Genomic DNA, 15959 nt, shown 5'->3' with positions numbered 1-15959 from the left:
CACTATACCCCGTTGCTTCCCTCAGTGTTAGCAGCAAAATAGAGGTTGGTGGGAGGGTCTTATTTATAATCAGTATGATATCTCCATTATCCTGCCAGCCGCAGAGGAAGATGCCAGGAGAAACAACAACTACCACGCCTAGGTCATGTCCACCATGATGGCTAAAGACATCCCCAAATAGTTTTTAGTAGGTTTTAAAGCTTGAGGGTGCTCAGCAATGCTAGGATGATGACAAAGGTCTATTCAGAAGCCCTAGAAAAGGCAAAAGGACACAATGCAAAGCAAGCAAGCAACCTGAGAGCCTTGGTGATGGAGAGTCCCAAAATCTTACATTCCTTGAAGCAGGGTCAGCGTGCTGGATGTAAGGCACTGTGGCCACCATTTAACTCATTCATAACCTCACAAACACTAGACGATCCTTTTCATTTTGCACCAAACCTCTCAAGTTATGTGGCTCGTGCTGTTCTGTGACAACCACCAAGAGTTGCCCTGCATACCACAACCACTACTTCTAGCCCTAGACAAATGGGACTGAAGGAAAAGTCCTGAGAATCTTATCCCCTTGGTGACTTCAGAAAGGGGAACATGCGAGGAGAGGTAAGAGGGCTGCAGCCTTGGTCCCTTTTCAATCCTGGCAAGTCAGATGCCATCATAAACATGACCCCAAGCACACTCTGCAGTGTCTGATTCTTCATCTTGGGCAGTCCCGTTCTAATCCTCCTTGCTAAGAATCTAGATGCTGCCGCGAGCGGCGCCGTTTCCCAGGACTTCCTTCAGGCAGCGCTAGTCAGTCCAGCCGCTTTAAGTGGGAAAGGAAGACACAGCCGAGGGAAGGTACCAGAGGCAGCGGTGCCTAAACACGGAAAAGCCCATCCTTCAGACGGCCTCGCCACTGCTCAGGAAATGTTTGGGGTCAGGAAGTTAGGGGGAGCCGGGTTTCAGGTGGCCGCGACTTTGGGGCCACGAGGTGGGCTATCTGCTAGCTTCTACTCCTGAGCCAAAGGGGTCAAAATCCGGCTTTGAACTCCGCGCCTCTGAGAAGGGGCGGAGCCACGGCGGAGGGAAGGGTTTCCTGTGGTGCCTCCGCGTCTGGCTGCACCCTCTGAAAAGGCTTGTAATCCGGCAGGGAAGGTAAGAGGGTTCCATAGTGTAGCGGTTATCACGTCTGCTTTACACGCAGAAGGTCCTGGGTTCGAGCCCCAGTGGAACCACAGCTCTGCATTTTTCTCTAAACACTATTGTCAGCATAACACCAAAAGCCTGAAACAATATTTTTTCTTTCTTCTACCTGTATTTTTCTTGACACTTTTCTATCTCAGAAGCGAAACGACAGACACCTCCTTCCTCTCAACCAAGGTCGCAGCCACTATTACCAGGTCGGAGAAATAACCCAGAGTGGAAGCAGGGCGGGTTGGAGCTTTAGCTGTTGTTTACTCCACCTCCGAGGTGCTCTGGGATGCATGCCCTTCCTCCCAGCCAGAACAAGTTGACCTCCAAAACTTCCCACGAAAATACATCAGCATAGAACGCTTGGACTGCAACTAAGGTTTTAAAAGTTAATTATGATTAAAGATTTAGGACTCAACTTTTTGATAGCTTATTCAACTCTAAAATACGGAGCAAGAACAAAAGGGAGGACCCTTCCCATGTAGCTGGAGGGTTAGTGGAACGAATTTTCCTCTCTTTAAATAAGAATTCACATACAGTTTAGAGTAAGTGTCATGCTTTCAAATTTATTAATTAAATGTGGTCTTTGCCAGTTTCATACATGTATATAATGCATCCTGACCAGTCTCGCTCCCCACCCATGTGTTAATGGACGCCTAAATGTTTCTTCAGTTCGCTTTTGCTCCTATTATTAGAGTTCTGTTGCAGGGAGAACTTTCTAGGGATGAAGGGATGTTTTTATCTTTGGCAAAAGTATGAGAGAAAGGTTTCTGGGGTCCTGGGGGTCAAGGGTCAGATGATGGTAGGCGAGAACTAAATGAGGAAGGGTTGTTTTTTTCTTGCCTTCTCCCACCCCCAGTTTCGATTATACAGTATATGAATTTACATCTTTTTCTAACTCAAAAATATGAAATGATTTTCCGGTTAACAGTAAATTTACTCTTTTTAGACCTCATCCAGTAAAATGCAGTGAGGAACTGTTAAGTATTTACATTACTGTGAACACATTTCCAGAATTTTCTCTTGCAAAATTGAAACTCCACATCCATTCACCTTGTTCCTCCCATCAACTCGATTTTTAACGGCCATGTAATAATGGTGGCTAAGTATACCAGACATTGACCTAAGTATTTTGTTTTGTTTAGTTATACTCAGAATCAAATGTGAGCCTCCTGCCCCATAATCAAAGCAAGGCTCGCCATCCTAAGCCACACTCCACCTTCCCTTACTATGTGTTTTGTGACCTCATCCCATCTCAACCTCGGCAGAATTCTGGGAAGTATGGCAATAATATTGCCATCATTTTACGGGCAGCGAGTTTGCCTTCAAGTCACTCAGTTACAAGTGGATGCTATGGAGTTTCCTCCCAGCTCAACTTGGGAATCTTTGCACTTAGCCAGCTTCCGAACCTTGGACATTCTGATTGTCCCCATGCTGTCATTATCATAAGTAACTCAACACCGCACATCCTTATGTATACATGAGCCGCCACCACCAAAGATAGTGTTTTCCTGAGTGAGCAGATGGCAGCCTAGTGCCAGTTTCTTCTGGGACAAACAGAGGCTAGGTCACTCCCTAGAAAACAATGCTGGAGAAAGAATTAGGGACCCAGGTCCGATTCTAGTTTCCATTTCCTTCCCTTGCTCGCTTTACCTTAAAAGGGACAAACCCCAGTCCCTTCTTTGCTAAACCAACGTACGGTTCAACAATATCTTCTGAGGCTTCCCGTTGAGGCAGGGAACTGTGTGGGTTAACTAGAGGTGGGCTGAGTGGAAGACATAAGACCCAACTGGAATAAGATGCTTAGTGAGGCCAGTGGCTCAAGTTAATCGCCTGCTCCTAGGCCAGCTCCCCACTTCAGGTAGGCAGAGCTGTGGCCAAGGACAAGGGGAAAATGCCACACAAGATCAAAGGCTTCTTCTTATTACTTCTCTTTGGCTATGAAGGTATGTGTCACTCTGCCATTGACATTTATTTAATATTTAATAATGTTATTTAATTAAGAAAATAGATGAAAAATCGAAATACAACCTGCATAATAGAAATTATTGGATAGCACCGTGTGAATTAGTTAACAGCTTATTAATTTTAAAAGTCATTTTTGTGTGGCAATTTTGTCGCTGTCTTACTACTAACATGCTGGTTCCGTGAGGAGCTTTCTAAAGTTCAAATGGTGTTTATAATCCAACAGAAAGAAAGGCCTCCAAATTTCTATAAAACTAGTGTAAATTGCAACAATTAATGCGAGATCATGTGTTCTTGGAAAGTTTAAGAGGCAAAGTTTGAGCGATTGTAGAATTTCATATCCTAAACCCGACTATTACTGAGGGCTAAGGATGAAGCTATTAATAAATCCACTGGGACAAGTGTAAATGAGGACTGTCCTAGGCAAATCAGGACAAAGGGTCATCCTAGTTTAAATATGGATTAGCATAAGGCAAAGTACCACGGGAGTCTAATAAAATAATCCAAAGAGAGCCAAGAAAGCCTAAACACTCATATACTCCGCCACTTTTCAATTTCTAAATGTGGCCCTAGCGGGCATAATATACTTAAATAAGGATAGATTAAAGCCAAATTTCTAAAATGCCCATCAAATAAATTTTAAATTCTCTCTCAATCTTAGAAATCATACTCGTTAATGATGCTCTCAACTCTCATCAAGTCAGAATTCCTTCTAAAGTTCATAATTTCAAACACTAAAATTTGGCTGAAGGGCTGGAGATGTAGCTCAGCGGTACAGCCCTGCCCAGTCTTCCTGAGGGCCTGGGTTCAATCCCCAGAAGTACTATAAAACAAAAAAATAAAAGCCCCATTTTATTCTTTATCTGGGGTAGCTATGCATACCTGCAATCCTAGTACTGGGCAAACTAAAGCAGGAAGGTCATGAGTTCAATGCCGACCTCAGCTATTTAAGTTTGAGGCTAACCTGGGCAACATAAGACCCTGTCTCAAAACAGGAAGGAAGTCTAGGCTATATAGGAAGGTCTTGTTAGGGAGAGAGAGAAAAAAAGTAAGCAAGGAAGGAGAAAGGAGGAGGGAGGGAGGAAGAAAGGAGGTTGAATTATTCTTGTGAACATTGTGTGTTTATGAGTGTTAGAGGGAATAACCTGTCAATCAGACAACATGAATACACATAAGGGTCAGAATTCCTGGCTTATGTCATTCTCTTCTGTTTTCTCCAAATATAAATATATATATATAATATATAAATATCTTATAGTTATAAGATATAATTATAACTATAATACACAATATAACACAACATGTATAATTATATGGGTTTGACTATAATTATATAACCATTATATATAATATATAATACCCATTTTCATGATCTATCTGTCTTGTGACTTTCATTATATAGTTGTATTTCTAGTGTTTAGAAAGAATCATAAAAATAAAATCTCAAGGTCATACTGCAAATCCTAAGATATGGGATTTTTTCTTAGTTTTCTTTATAAATTCTTTGTGTTGTCATTATTTTGAGGTAAGATGCCATACTGAAGCCCAGGCTAGTCTTCAACTCACTATGTAGTCCAGGCTGAGTGTGACTTCCTAGTAATCAGCTGCCTCCACCTCCCGAGTGCTAAAATTACAGGCATGAGCCACCACACCCAATTTCTAAGATAGGTTTTTAAGGAGAGTTCATGTAACCGGTTGTCAGAATTCCATCCTTGCCCTTTGCAATTAAGAGTCAGAAAATTCTGCCTTTTTTTTGTTTAGTTATTTATTTGTTTATTCATTCATTTCTTTGGTCAGGCCTGGAGATGGAACCCAAGGCCCGGTGCATGCTGAACAATGGCTCTATCCTTGAGATATAGGACCCACTCCTCCCACAAATTTTCCCAGGCTTTCTGATATTTTTTGTTGCTTCTCTTTTGTTTCTCGTCCTTTCGTCACACACAAGAAGCTGTAAGCAAAGTCTTTGATCCAGACATCCCTGGCTCTCAGACAGAAATTCACGGAGATCACACTTCATTTCGCTTTCAGATGGTCGCTGTTGAGATTCATTTGGTCATTGCTCTTTTCTTTCGAGAGCCCTTTGTCTGGGCTTGGAGAGATAGCTTAGTCTGTAAAGTGTTTACAGCTCACACACGGAGGGTTTGATCCCCAGAACCCTTTTTGAAAAAAAAAAAAAAAAAAACCAGGCATGGGAGCTGAAGAGGTGGCTTAGCAGTTGAGAACACTTGGTGGAGAGTACCTAGGTTTGGTTCTCAGTGTGCTCTACCTCCAGTTTCGGGGGCTCAGACAATTTCTTCTAACCTCCTCGGGCACCAGGCACGGTGCATATGCATGCAAGTAAAACACCAGTACACATAAAATGAAAATAAATAAGTCAAAAACAAGCCAAATGTAGTGTTACATGTTCATAATCCCAGTGCTGGAGAGGCAGATGCCTGAGCCTTGTTGGCCTGCCAGCCTGACCTACTGGGTGAGCTCCAGACCTCTCTGGAGAGTCCCTGTTTCAAAAACAGGGTGTGAAAAGTAAAAGATGGCTCCCGAGAAATGGCACCCACAATTGTCCTTTGGCCTCCACCTGTGCAATACAAACCCATATCTGAATATCAGCAGCAGGGTAAACATTAGAACTCAGAAGCAGAATAGGTCCCCTCATCTGACAACAGTGCTCACTGGCCCTCCCTGCCTGCCTAAGTTTTCTTTTCTTTTCTTTCTTTCTTTCTTTCTTTCTTTCTTTCTTTCTTTCTTTCTTTCTTTCTTTCTTTCTTTCTTTCTTCCTTCCTTCCTTCCTTCCTTCCTTCCTTCCTTCCTTCCTTCCTTTCTTTCCTTCTTTTTCTTTCTTTCTCTGCAGCTTTGGAACCTGTCCTGGAACTAGCTCTTGTAGACCAGACTGGTCTCGAACTCACAGAGATCCACCTGCCTCTGTTTCCCAAGTGCTGGGATTAATGGCGTGCACCACCACTGCCTGGCCCCTAGTTACTTTTCTATTGGTGGGCTAATGTACCATGACCAAGGCAACCTACAGAAGAGACAGTTTATTGGGGGCTTACATTTATACATTATACATATTATATCACAAAGCTGAGAGATACCTAACCAGGCCTGGTGTGAGCTTTTGAAACCTCAAAGCCTTTTTCCAGTGATGTGCCTGCTCCAACAAGGCCACATCTCCTAATCCCTCCCAAACAGTTCCACCGATTGGGAACCAAGAATTCAAATATATGAGTCAATGGGGGCCATTCACACTGCCCCATGGGTAGAAGTCCTCTAAATGTTTACGTGTGTGTGTGTGTGTGTGTGTGTTCCAGTGATCTGATCCTCCTAGCTCCAACTATCCCAACAGCACTGGTGTTGCAAGTCCAGCTTTTTACTGAGGTATAAGAATCCAAACTGCAGGCTTCATGGCTGCACAGCAAATGCTCTTAACCACCTAAGCCATTTCTTTAGCTCCTTAATGCATCTTTAGATTAGACCCACCCTCCCATGATCAGTAACAAAAGACAAACCGTTGACAGCAGAAGAGGACAGGACTTTTTCCTGTCCTACAATCACTAATCCTTGTGCGTGGCTGAGGAGCTCCAGATATATCTACAAAGACCATAGAAACCATCTGTCCAAGTTGAAGGATCGAGTGGGAAATGTTGGGAAGTATACATTTTCTTACCCACCTAACCCAGGCCCTCCACTCGTCACCCTTCTTAGAAGAACACAAGCCAGTCCAAAATGGCCAGTATGACCTGGTGACCTTTTGTGTATGCTGCCCAGAGCCAATGTGGTTATTGTGGGAAACAGGGCAAATACAGGACACCATGGCTGCATTTAATCAGTTTATAGTCCAGATGGAGACATAAGCCCACGCACATGGGGAAGACACATTCTGTTGGGCAGTGGGAACCCAAGCACAGGGTTTATTCGGCTCATTTATTCTTTGTCGTTTCTATTCTTTGGTGACAGCAGCAGCGTGATGTGAAATCAGAGCAGTAGATAGGCTTTGTTTCTGCACTGGATGAGGGTTCATATGGAAACACACATGTGATCACACTTAGACAACCACTGACGTCATAGAACTACGTTGGGGTCCCATTTATCTTCCACTGTGCATTGTGGATCCTATGCTATTCATGATAATTAAAGCATCCATCCGAATAAAGTGTTAGTCCATTCTTCGATTGTACTTATCGTATAAAGGCAGAGGGAGCTGTTTTGCCCCCATCTTACAGGTGTAATAGCCATCAGGCATTGCATATTTTTGTAAAGAGCAACCTTTTTACAGAATTATTTTGGCTGTGTATATGGGGAGCAGTCTGTGCATATGCGTGCAGATGCCTGCAGAGGCCAGAGGCATCGGCTCACCCGGAGCTGGAGTTACAGGCAGTTATGAGCCACCAGACACAGGTACTGAGAAGAGAGCTTTAGTTCCTGCAAAAGCAGTCTCTTAACCTCTAAGTCTGAGCCAGAAGCAACTTTTTTTGAGACGTGGTTTATGTGCCGTTTAATCCATCGACTTAAAGGGTTTACAATTCAATAGTTTTAACATAACTTACAGGTTTGTGGCACATAAGATCTAATATTAGAACCTTTTCATCACTACAGATATTAAATACTCACTCCCCACTCTCTCCATCCCCCCAACCCCAGGCCCTGGCATCCACAAATTCCCTTTGTGTCTATAGATTTGCCTCTTCTAGACTTTACACTGAAATGGTGTTACACGACATGTGGTCTTTTGTCTTTTGCTTGCCGTGTGTCTGTGGGGTTCATCTGTGTTGAAGCATGAAAGGATAACAGATTTACCCATGAATATGCCTGTCGCCTAAAATAGCAACACTTTCACACCAGAAGCAATTTCCTTCTTTCTTCTTCCCGAGAGGGACATTATTGCAGCCTGCTGGTTTTCTCTGGTGTCTTTATTCGTGTTTCTAAAGTAGATTAAGGGACTGGTTGCTTTTTTTTAATCATTCATAGTTTTACGCCTTTCTCCACTGCTTTGTGTGTTTCTATAGGAGTGAATACTGTATTTAATGATACTCAATCAAAAAGACCAAAATGACCTCGATGTCTCTAATGTACACCTTTCCTCGTGGGCTTGCAAGGTCCAGAGGTGTGCAGAGAAATAAGCATACCTTGATTCACTTCTTATTATCCTTTTTGTTCCCCCTGTGGTAACAAGGGTTTCTCCTTTGGATAAAAAGGGCACACGAGCTCATGTTGCACAAATCTCGGATGAACAAGTGGCAGACATCACCTTTAAACGTGTGCTGGGGGCATGAGAACAACCTGAGTAGGCAGAAAAAGATGCAGCTACATGATCGAAATCATTGATGAGTTTTCTTGTAAAGGTTGCCTCCCCGCCCCCTTTCTCTCTTCCCAAACAATGTCAGATTCTGGTGTACGTTGTAGACAAAAAGAGAAAGGCTTATGCTTTTATTCCCCAGTTGTTTGGGTGATTAAATCATTGGGGGGGGCTGCAACAGCTACTTTCGTTCCTTGCTCCCTTGGTGACGGTGTTTTCTGTAAAATGCCTGCTGTTCCTTCTTTCTCTGCTCATTTTCATAGGAATCTGGCACCTTAAAATCCCAGGCTGCCTGCAGACAAATGCTTGCTAGGGAGGGGAGCCAGTGGGTGGGGGAACCTGCAAGAAATCAGCTCCAAATTTAATGAAGCATAGGAATATGCTCTGACACCACGGCTGCCTAGTAGTCAGGTCCCATCCTTATTCCTTCAAGAACAGGGAAGGATGTGGAAGTCCCTGGAGGTGATTTGCAGAACCTCTTGTGAACTGTTGGCTGGCTCACTTGAAGTTTAGTACATGTTTTTCAGTGACAGATTTGGGCTTCTATCCCTCCTCTTGTATCTCACCACAAAAGTCTTAGCAAACTGATGTTTCTGTAAGCAGTAGGACCTCTGGGAAGCTGTCTCTTAGCTATCCCAGCTTCATTTGAGGGTGAGAGGTAAAGAATAAATGCCTTGTGATTAACAACCCCAAAGTCAGACAGACACTAATTGCTCATTCTCCAGGTCTAAGGATATATATAGCTCAGTGGTCTGGCTGCAGGCTGGTTTTGAACTCACTGTGAAGAGGGAATGGCCCTGAGCTTCTTCATCCTGCTTCCATCTCTCAAGCACCAGGATCACAGGAGTGAATGCCACCATGACTTGTTTGTGTGGTGCTGGAAGTCAAAGCCTAGGGGTATCTAGCTTTCTGGGACCTCATATTAACACACCCATCCCATTGATGAGGTCAGACAGTTTAACCACAACCCCAGAGTGATTTAATCACCTCCCCCCAAAAGCCTCCATCTCCTGATGCTATTGCATTGGTGAACAGATTTCAACATAGGAATTGAGCGTGGGGGGGTGGGGAGTTAGGGGGAAGGGGAATCCTAACAAGTAGAATACAGTGAGTACCAGGTTACCAGGTGACCGCCTATAAAAATAGCCTTCCCAAATCCAGCATGGAGCCTCATTGTCTTTAATCTCAGCTCTCTCAGGAGGTTGATGTTGAATAATTAAGATGGTAAGGCCAGCCTTGGTTACATAATAGGTGTGATGATACTAGCCTGGGCTATATGAGATCCTGCATCAAAAAAGAGCACCACAGAAAAACAAACAATGGCATTCCTACACCTGCACTGCTACCACAGAGGGTCAATTCTGCCTGTATCAGCTGACTAACAATGGAGGACTTGAAGACCTGGAAGAAGACATACCACTGGGCAGCACCCATGGTGTGTACTTTGATGCTGAGGAGGTAACAGAAGTAAAGGAAGCATATGTCTTTAGAAAGAGTCAGGGTCAGCAATTTCACTGGCAGACAGCACACTGCTAGCTCTTCTAGGACCTTGCGCCACTGTATCAAGCTTCCTACACTCCAATGCCAGGCTCACAGTGAGCGCACCAATGTGGCCACAGAACAAGGGAATGTGTATTCATGAGCCGGTAGCCTTTACAATCATGATGAAAGAGAAATGAAAAGTGTCTTCTCTCAAGTTGTAAGCTTCTCGTGGGCATCAGAGTCTATTGTTAAAAAGCAAAGAGGTTAAAGGAGGGGCTTCTAGGCCCCATTGTCTACACTCAGGTTTCTTTTGAAAATTTTACAGTAGGTATGTATTGTTTTCTAGTCAGAACAGAAATAAAGGGATTTGTGTTGTTGAAAAGAAGTGGGGCTTTGGCACTAACGAGGAGAAAAGGAATCTGTTTTACTTATTCATTCTAGGGTTCAAGGCTGAGACTGCTTATAACAAATGACAGATTAATAAAAGCATGCAAATTTGGGCTGATGACAGAGCTCAGCTGGCAAAGTTCCTGATATGCAAGTATGAAGACCTCTGTTCAATCCCTAGAAATCAAATAAGAAATCTGGGCACAGTGTGGAGGCAGGAGGCTCCCTGGGGCTTACTGAACAGCTAACCTAGCCTATTTGTTCATTTCCAGGCCACTGAGGGAAGGTATCTTAAAAAAAAGAAACATCTGAGGCTCTCCACGGTCACATACACAGTACATACAGTAACACACGCAAGCATGCAAATTCACTTCTTAAGTAAGCTGAGGTAGGGAGAACACTTACTCACTGTTAGTGGGTGTGTAAACTGGTGTAGCCACTATGGGAATTAGTGTAGAGGTTTCCCCCCAAAAATCTTAAACTAGAGCTCCAATGTGATCCTAGCCTGCCACTCTCACCAAAGGACTCCAAATCAACCTGTGGTAGAGACACAGGGTACAAGCAGGGCGTATTGGTGCACGCCTTCAATCCCAGCAGAGGCAAGTGGATCTCTGTGAGTTCAAGGCCAGCCGGGTCACGGCTAGTTACAGGCCAGCCATGGATATAGTGAGACTTTGTCTCAAAGTGAAACCATGGCATTTACAAGAAAAGGATGGAACTGGAAATTATGCTAAGCAAAGTATGTCAGATTCAGAAAGACAAATACTGCACGTCTTCTTTCATGAGGAAAGGATGAGAAGAAGAACAAAGGAGAGATCTTGGAACGGGGATAACGGCATACGTGTGACATGAAAGCAGAAGGGGAGTTAGTTATTTGAGGGTAGAAAATGAATCAGGAGGATGAGGGGAACAGGCAGAAAATAGGGGAAGGGAGTAAAGGAGGAGGGTAAAAAGAAAACTGTTTGGGGCTAGCTAGGTATAGTGGTGCATGCTTTTAATCCCAGCACTTCAGACACAGAGACAGGTAGATCTCCGAGTTCAAGGGCAGCTTGGTCTACCTCGTGAGTTCCAGGACAGTCAAGGCTATCCAGTGAGCCCCTGTCTCAGAGAAGGTGGCCTGGGAGGGATGCTAATGCTACCACAGTTGCGCTGGAGGACTTAAACCTGCTCCTGCTAAATTTGCACTTTCAACATTCCCAGATTCCCAAATTTATATTTTACTGTGGTTCAATAGACAATAGACTATAGACTATGTGTACTATAGACAAACCTCAAGAAGAACTTTCAACCAATAGTCAACCCAAAATAACTTTTCAGGTGCTGTCTTAATTATTTTTTTATGTGTATGGGTGTTTTGTCTGTATGTATGTCTGGGTGCCACTTGTATGCCTCAGAAGCCAGAAAAGGGTTTAGGGTCTCCTGGGACAAGAGTTATAGATGGCTATGAACCCCCATGTGGGTGTTAGGAATTGAACCTGGGTCCTCCGGAAGAGTGTCCAGTGTTCTGAATTCTAGACCCAGTTGTTTGTTTATGAGACAGGGTTTTGCTAGGTAGTCCAGGCTGGTCTTAAACTTTCTTTTTTAACTAGACATGATCTCATGTACCCCAGGCTTGCCTCAGACTTCCAGTGCAGCTGAAGATGGCTTTAGACTCCCAATCCTCCTGCCTCTTCCTCTTGGAGTGCTGAGATTACAGTCCTGTGCGGCCATGCCGGGCTTAACACGAGGGTGGCGCGGGGAGGGAACTGGGAATCAATGTCTGGGTAGCATGTTCAGGCAGACACTGGGTGGAGGAGAAAAGGAAGGAATGGAAAGGGAAGAAAGGCAGCAGGAGAAGAGGAGGAGACTTAATCAGTAAAAGAAAAGGGAAATAGGGGTGTTACCTGGTCTGGAGAAGTGGTTCTCAGCCAGGAGGTCACCCCCCCCTTTGGGGGTCAAATGACTCTTTCATAGCGGTTGTGTAAGACCATCAGAAAACACAGATGTTTATCTCATGATTCCTAACAGTAGCTAAATTACAGTTATGAAGTAGCAATCAAAATAATTGTATGGCTGGGGTTGTGGTCACCACAACCTGAGGAACTGTATTAAAGGGTCAGAGCCTTAGGGAGGTTGAGAACCACCGGTTTAGAGAGTAAACTCCCAAATGTATTTTTTAATGATATAACTTCATTATTTATTGTGCACACATGCCACCTTTTCTTTATCCATTTCTCTGTTGAAGGCCATTTCGGCTGGTTCCATATCGTGGCTACTGTAACTAGTGCTCAAGAAATGTGGCTGTGTAAGTGTTGGTGGTGTGTGGTGTCACCAGTTGCCTCAGGATCCTGCTACCACAGCTATGCCACTCTTACTACTACTGTGCCTTGCTTGCCATGCTAGATGGCACCCTCGAACTCCTAGCCCAGAGAGAGCTTTGTGTAGGGTGCTTCCTGCAGGTGCCTTGTCACCAGCGAGAAAGTAACAAATGCAGACCAGTTTGTTAAATGGTAGGTCTATACCACTGAAGAAGAACCAAAATTTCTTCTGTTCCTATATGTCTCCCGAGATCATGTTGATTCTGAGTCACCATTTAATTCCCGACACCAAATGTATTTTTTAAAACGCACACGGGAAAGTGACTGAAGGGCTGGGAATGTAGTTCAGTTGGTAGAATGCTTGCCTAGTTTGAATGAATTAAATTCCTAGTACCATATAAACCAGGCTTGGTAGTGTGCAGTGATATTTCATCTGTATTTTAATAAATAAAGCTTGCCTGAAGATCCGAGAGTAAAACAACCCCACTGGTCAGCCTTATGGACCAGACAGTGGTGGCACACACCTTTCATCCCAGTAGCCACACAGGTTTGCCATAGAATCCAGGTGGTAGTGGTGCACGCCTTTAATCCCAGCCCTAGAGAGGAGTATAAGACGTGAGGAGACAGCTCTCACACACAGTCTCATTCTGAGGTTCCTGGAGGCAGGATTGCCATTTTGGACTGAGGTAGAGGTAAGAACCAGTGTCTGGCTGTTTTGCTTTTCTGACCTTCAGGTTGAACCCCAATTTCTGTCTCTGGGTTTTTATTTATAGTGCTACAGAAGTGCATGCCTTTAATCCTAGCAAAGGGAAGGTGGAGGCAAGATCAAGATTTCAATATTATTCTTGGCAAAAGAGCAAATTGGAGGCAAGCCATGACACGTGATACATAAGACTGTCAAAAAAAAAAAAACAGAATGAAGGAAGAGAGGGAGAAAGAGGCAGAGGGAGACTGAAGGGGCTCAGAATGTAATTCAGTGGTAGATTGGAGGCTTAGCATATTCCAGGCTCTGGGTCCCACAAAACAAACCAAGCACACAAGACTGACTGGAGGCAGCCGAGGAAAGCTGGGAGTGAGTGGGACGTCTGCCCCAGGGAAGAACAGTCCAGTGTCAAACAGTTGGCCCTGAAAACATACATGCAAATAGCATTATATGGACCAAACAGTTTATATTTAGGAATGAGTATGTATGTATGTATGTATGTATGTATGTATGTATGTATGTATATATGTACACACAAACACACACACATACATATACACATCTATGCATGCAAAAACCATTAGTGAAAAAAAGGCCATGAATTTGAAGGAGAGTGCAGAGGGGTATATGGAAGGGTTTGGAGAGAGAAAAGGGAAGGAGGAAATGTAATTATATTATCATCTTAAAAAAAATAAACCAGGCAGTGGGGTACACTCCTTTAATCCCAGCACTCAGGAGGCAGAGGCCGGCAGATCTCTGTGAGTTCGAGGCCATTCTAGTCTACATAGTGAGTTCTAGGTCAGCCAGGGCTGTTACACAGAGAAACTCTGTTTCGAAAAACCAAAAATTAATAGATAAATAAATAAATAAAATTTAAAAAGGCTTTTCTGGAAAAAAAAAAGGAGGGGACTGAGAAGATTTATATTAGAATGCTAATGGTGTTGACAAGGACAGTGAGAAATAAAGCACATTGGGGCTGTTAGATGACTCTGCAGGTAAAGCCAAGGCTGATGAGCTCAACTCAATCCTGGGAATCCGCGTGGTGGTAGGAGAGAACCAGACTTCTGCAAGTTGTCTGAATTCACACTGGTGCAATGGTCACCTTACTCCCCCCGCTTCACCCACCCCACATAAACAAGTAAGCAGACAAACAAATAAGTGTAGTTTAAAAAAGAAAGGTGTATTGTGCCCTGCTTTGGCATACTGATGTATTTTCCATAATTCTACAAGGAACAAAAATACTAACTGTCATCCTTGTCTCAGCTCGTTTCCCAGCATCAGTGGGAGCTTCTCCCGGTGGATGTACCCTCACCGGGACTTCTTCCAGAATGAGCTTCTAACCTTTCAGGGCATTATTTTCAGTTTGCTTTTCCATGTGATTGATGATTCTGTGGAATTTCTCTCTTTTCTTAATTTCACTTTTCCTCTCCTGTTCTTTTGCTCAGCCACATTGGGATTATCATCGACAGAGGTATGGGACAGTAAGAATACTGGAATTTCCATCATTATTGCTTTTGAAGTTAAACTAATTGTATTAGCACTGGGGGAGCGTGCAGACATGAAACCTAGGACCTCGTGCAAGCTAAGCAAGTGATTTGCTTTGAGCTACACACACCTGAAGCCTGAGAGCGTTTTTTTCAAATGTATATTATTTTGTGGGTGGAGTGTGTAGGGCACGTGTACACATGAGTGTAAGGGTGAGCACACCCGAGCACATGCATTTGAAGGTGAGGGGAAGACTTTGGATGTCATCCTCTATTGTTCTATCCCTTATTGCTTTGAGACAAGTGCTCTCGCTAAACTGGAAGCTTTCTTTTTAGGCTAGGTGGGCTGGCCAAGAGCTCCCTGAATCACCGGTCTCTATTCCCCTAAACTGGAACTGCGGGCACATGCAGCCACACCCAGCGTCCTACCTAGGTGCTGCAGATTTCAACTCAGGTCCTCATATTTGCACAACAAATCCTCTTACCCACTGAGGCATCGTCCCAGTGCCTTTTCAAATGCATTTCTAAAAAAGTTTTAGACTAAAATTAGGCCTATCATTCCAGCACTCAGTAATCAGAGACACTCAAGGTTAGCCTGGCTACACAGTGACTTTCAGGCCAGCCTGGGCTACAAAGTGAGACCCTGACTCAAACAAACAACAAAGGAAAGGAAAGGAAAGAAAGAAGAGATAAAAGAAACAAGAAAGGAAGGAAGGGTGAGGGTGGGGAGCAGCTAGGAACATAGAGCTCAGTTGTCAGAGTGTTTATCTAGCATCCATTAGCATCCGTGGTCCAGCATGACATTAAACTGGATGCGGTGATGCAGGTCTATAATCCCAGAACTCTAGGGTAGAAGCCAGGTGTCAAGGGCTCCTTTGACAACATAGAGAGTTCAAGGCCAGCCTGGAATATGTGAGAACCTGTCTCAAGGAAATAAGAATAACAAAAACAAAACCAAAAATCTAAAAAAAAAAAAAATACCCACCCAGACCTATTTTAGGAACCTTTGCTCACGCTAGGCAAGTGATTTAACACTTAGTCACACCCCTAGTAAGACTGGTGGGGCTTCTTTGTTCTTAGAATTTTTCTATGTAGCACAGATACCATACCCAGTTAGATTGGCATCTGTTTTGCTGTTGTTATTGTTGCTTTTTTTTTGAGGCAGATTCTCATGTAGCCCAGGC

General features: G+C 43.8%; 1 protein-coding gene and 1 non-coding gene across 2 annotated transcripts in view; both read left to right on the top strand.

The window, feature by feature from the left end:
• The first annotated feature begins 228 nt into the window (after positions 1-228).
• Rs1 (retinoschisin 1) overlaps positions 229-15959 on the top strand; it is a 29538-nt gene continuing 13807 nt past the window's right edge. The window contains exons 1-3 of the mRNA XM_057760793.1: positions 229-361; positions 737-967; positions 14737-14762. Coding sequence (XP_057616776.1) covers positions 229-361; positions 737-967; positions 14737-14762 — 390 coding nt within the window. The remainder of the gene's footprint in view (positions 362-736; positions 968-14736; positions 14763-15959) is intronic.
• Trnav-uac (transfer RNA valine (anticodon UAC)) lies at positions 1139-1211 on the top strand. The gene has a single exon. It is a non-coding gene; the product is annotated as a tRNA-Val (tRNA).

Source organism: Chionomys nivalis, chromosome X (assembly GCF_950005125.1).
Source record: "Chionomys nivalis chromosome X, mChiNiv1.1, whole genome shotgun sequence".
In the NCBI taxonomy this organism is placed as follows: domain Eukaryota; kingdom Metazoa; phylum Chordata; class Mammalia; order Rodentia; family Cricetidae; genus Chionomys; species Chionomys nivalis.
The sequence above is the reverse complement of the archived record's forward strand: the minus strand, read 5'-3'. Positions and strand labels throughout refer to the sequence as shown.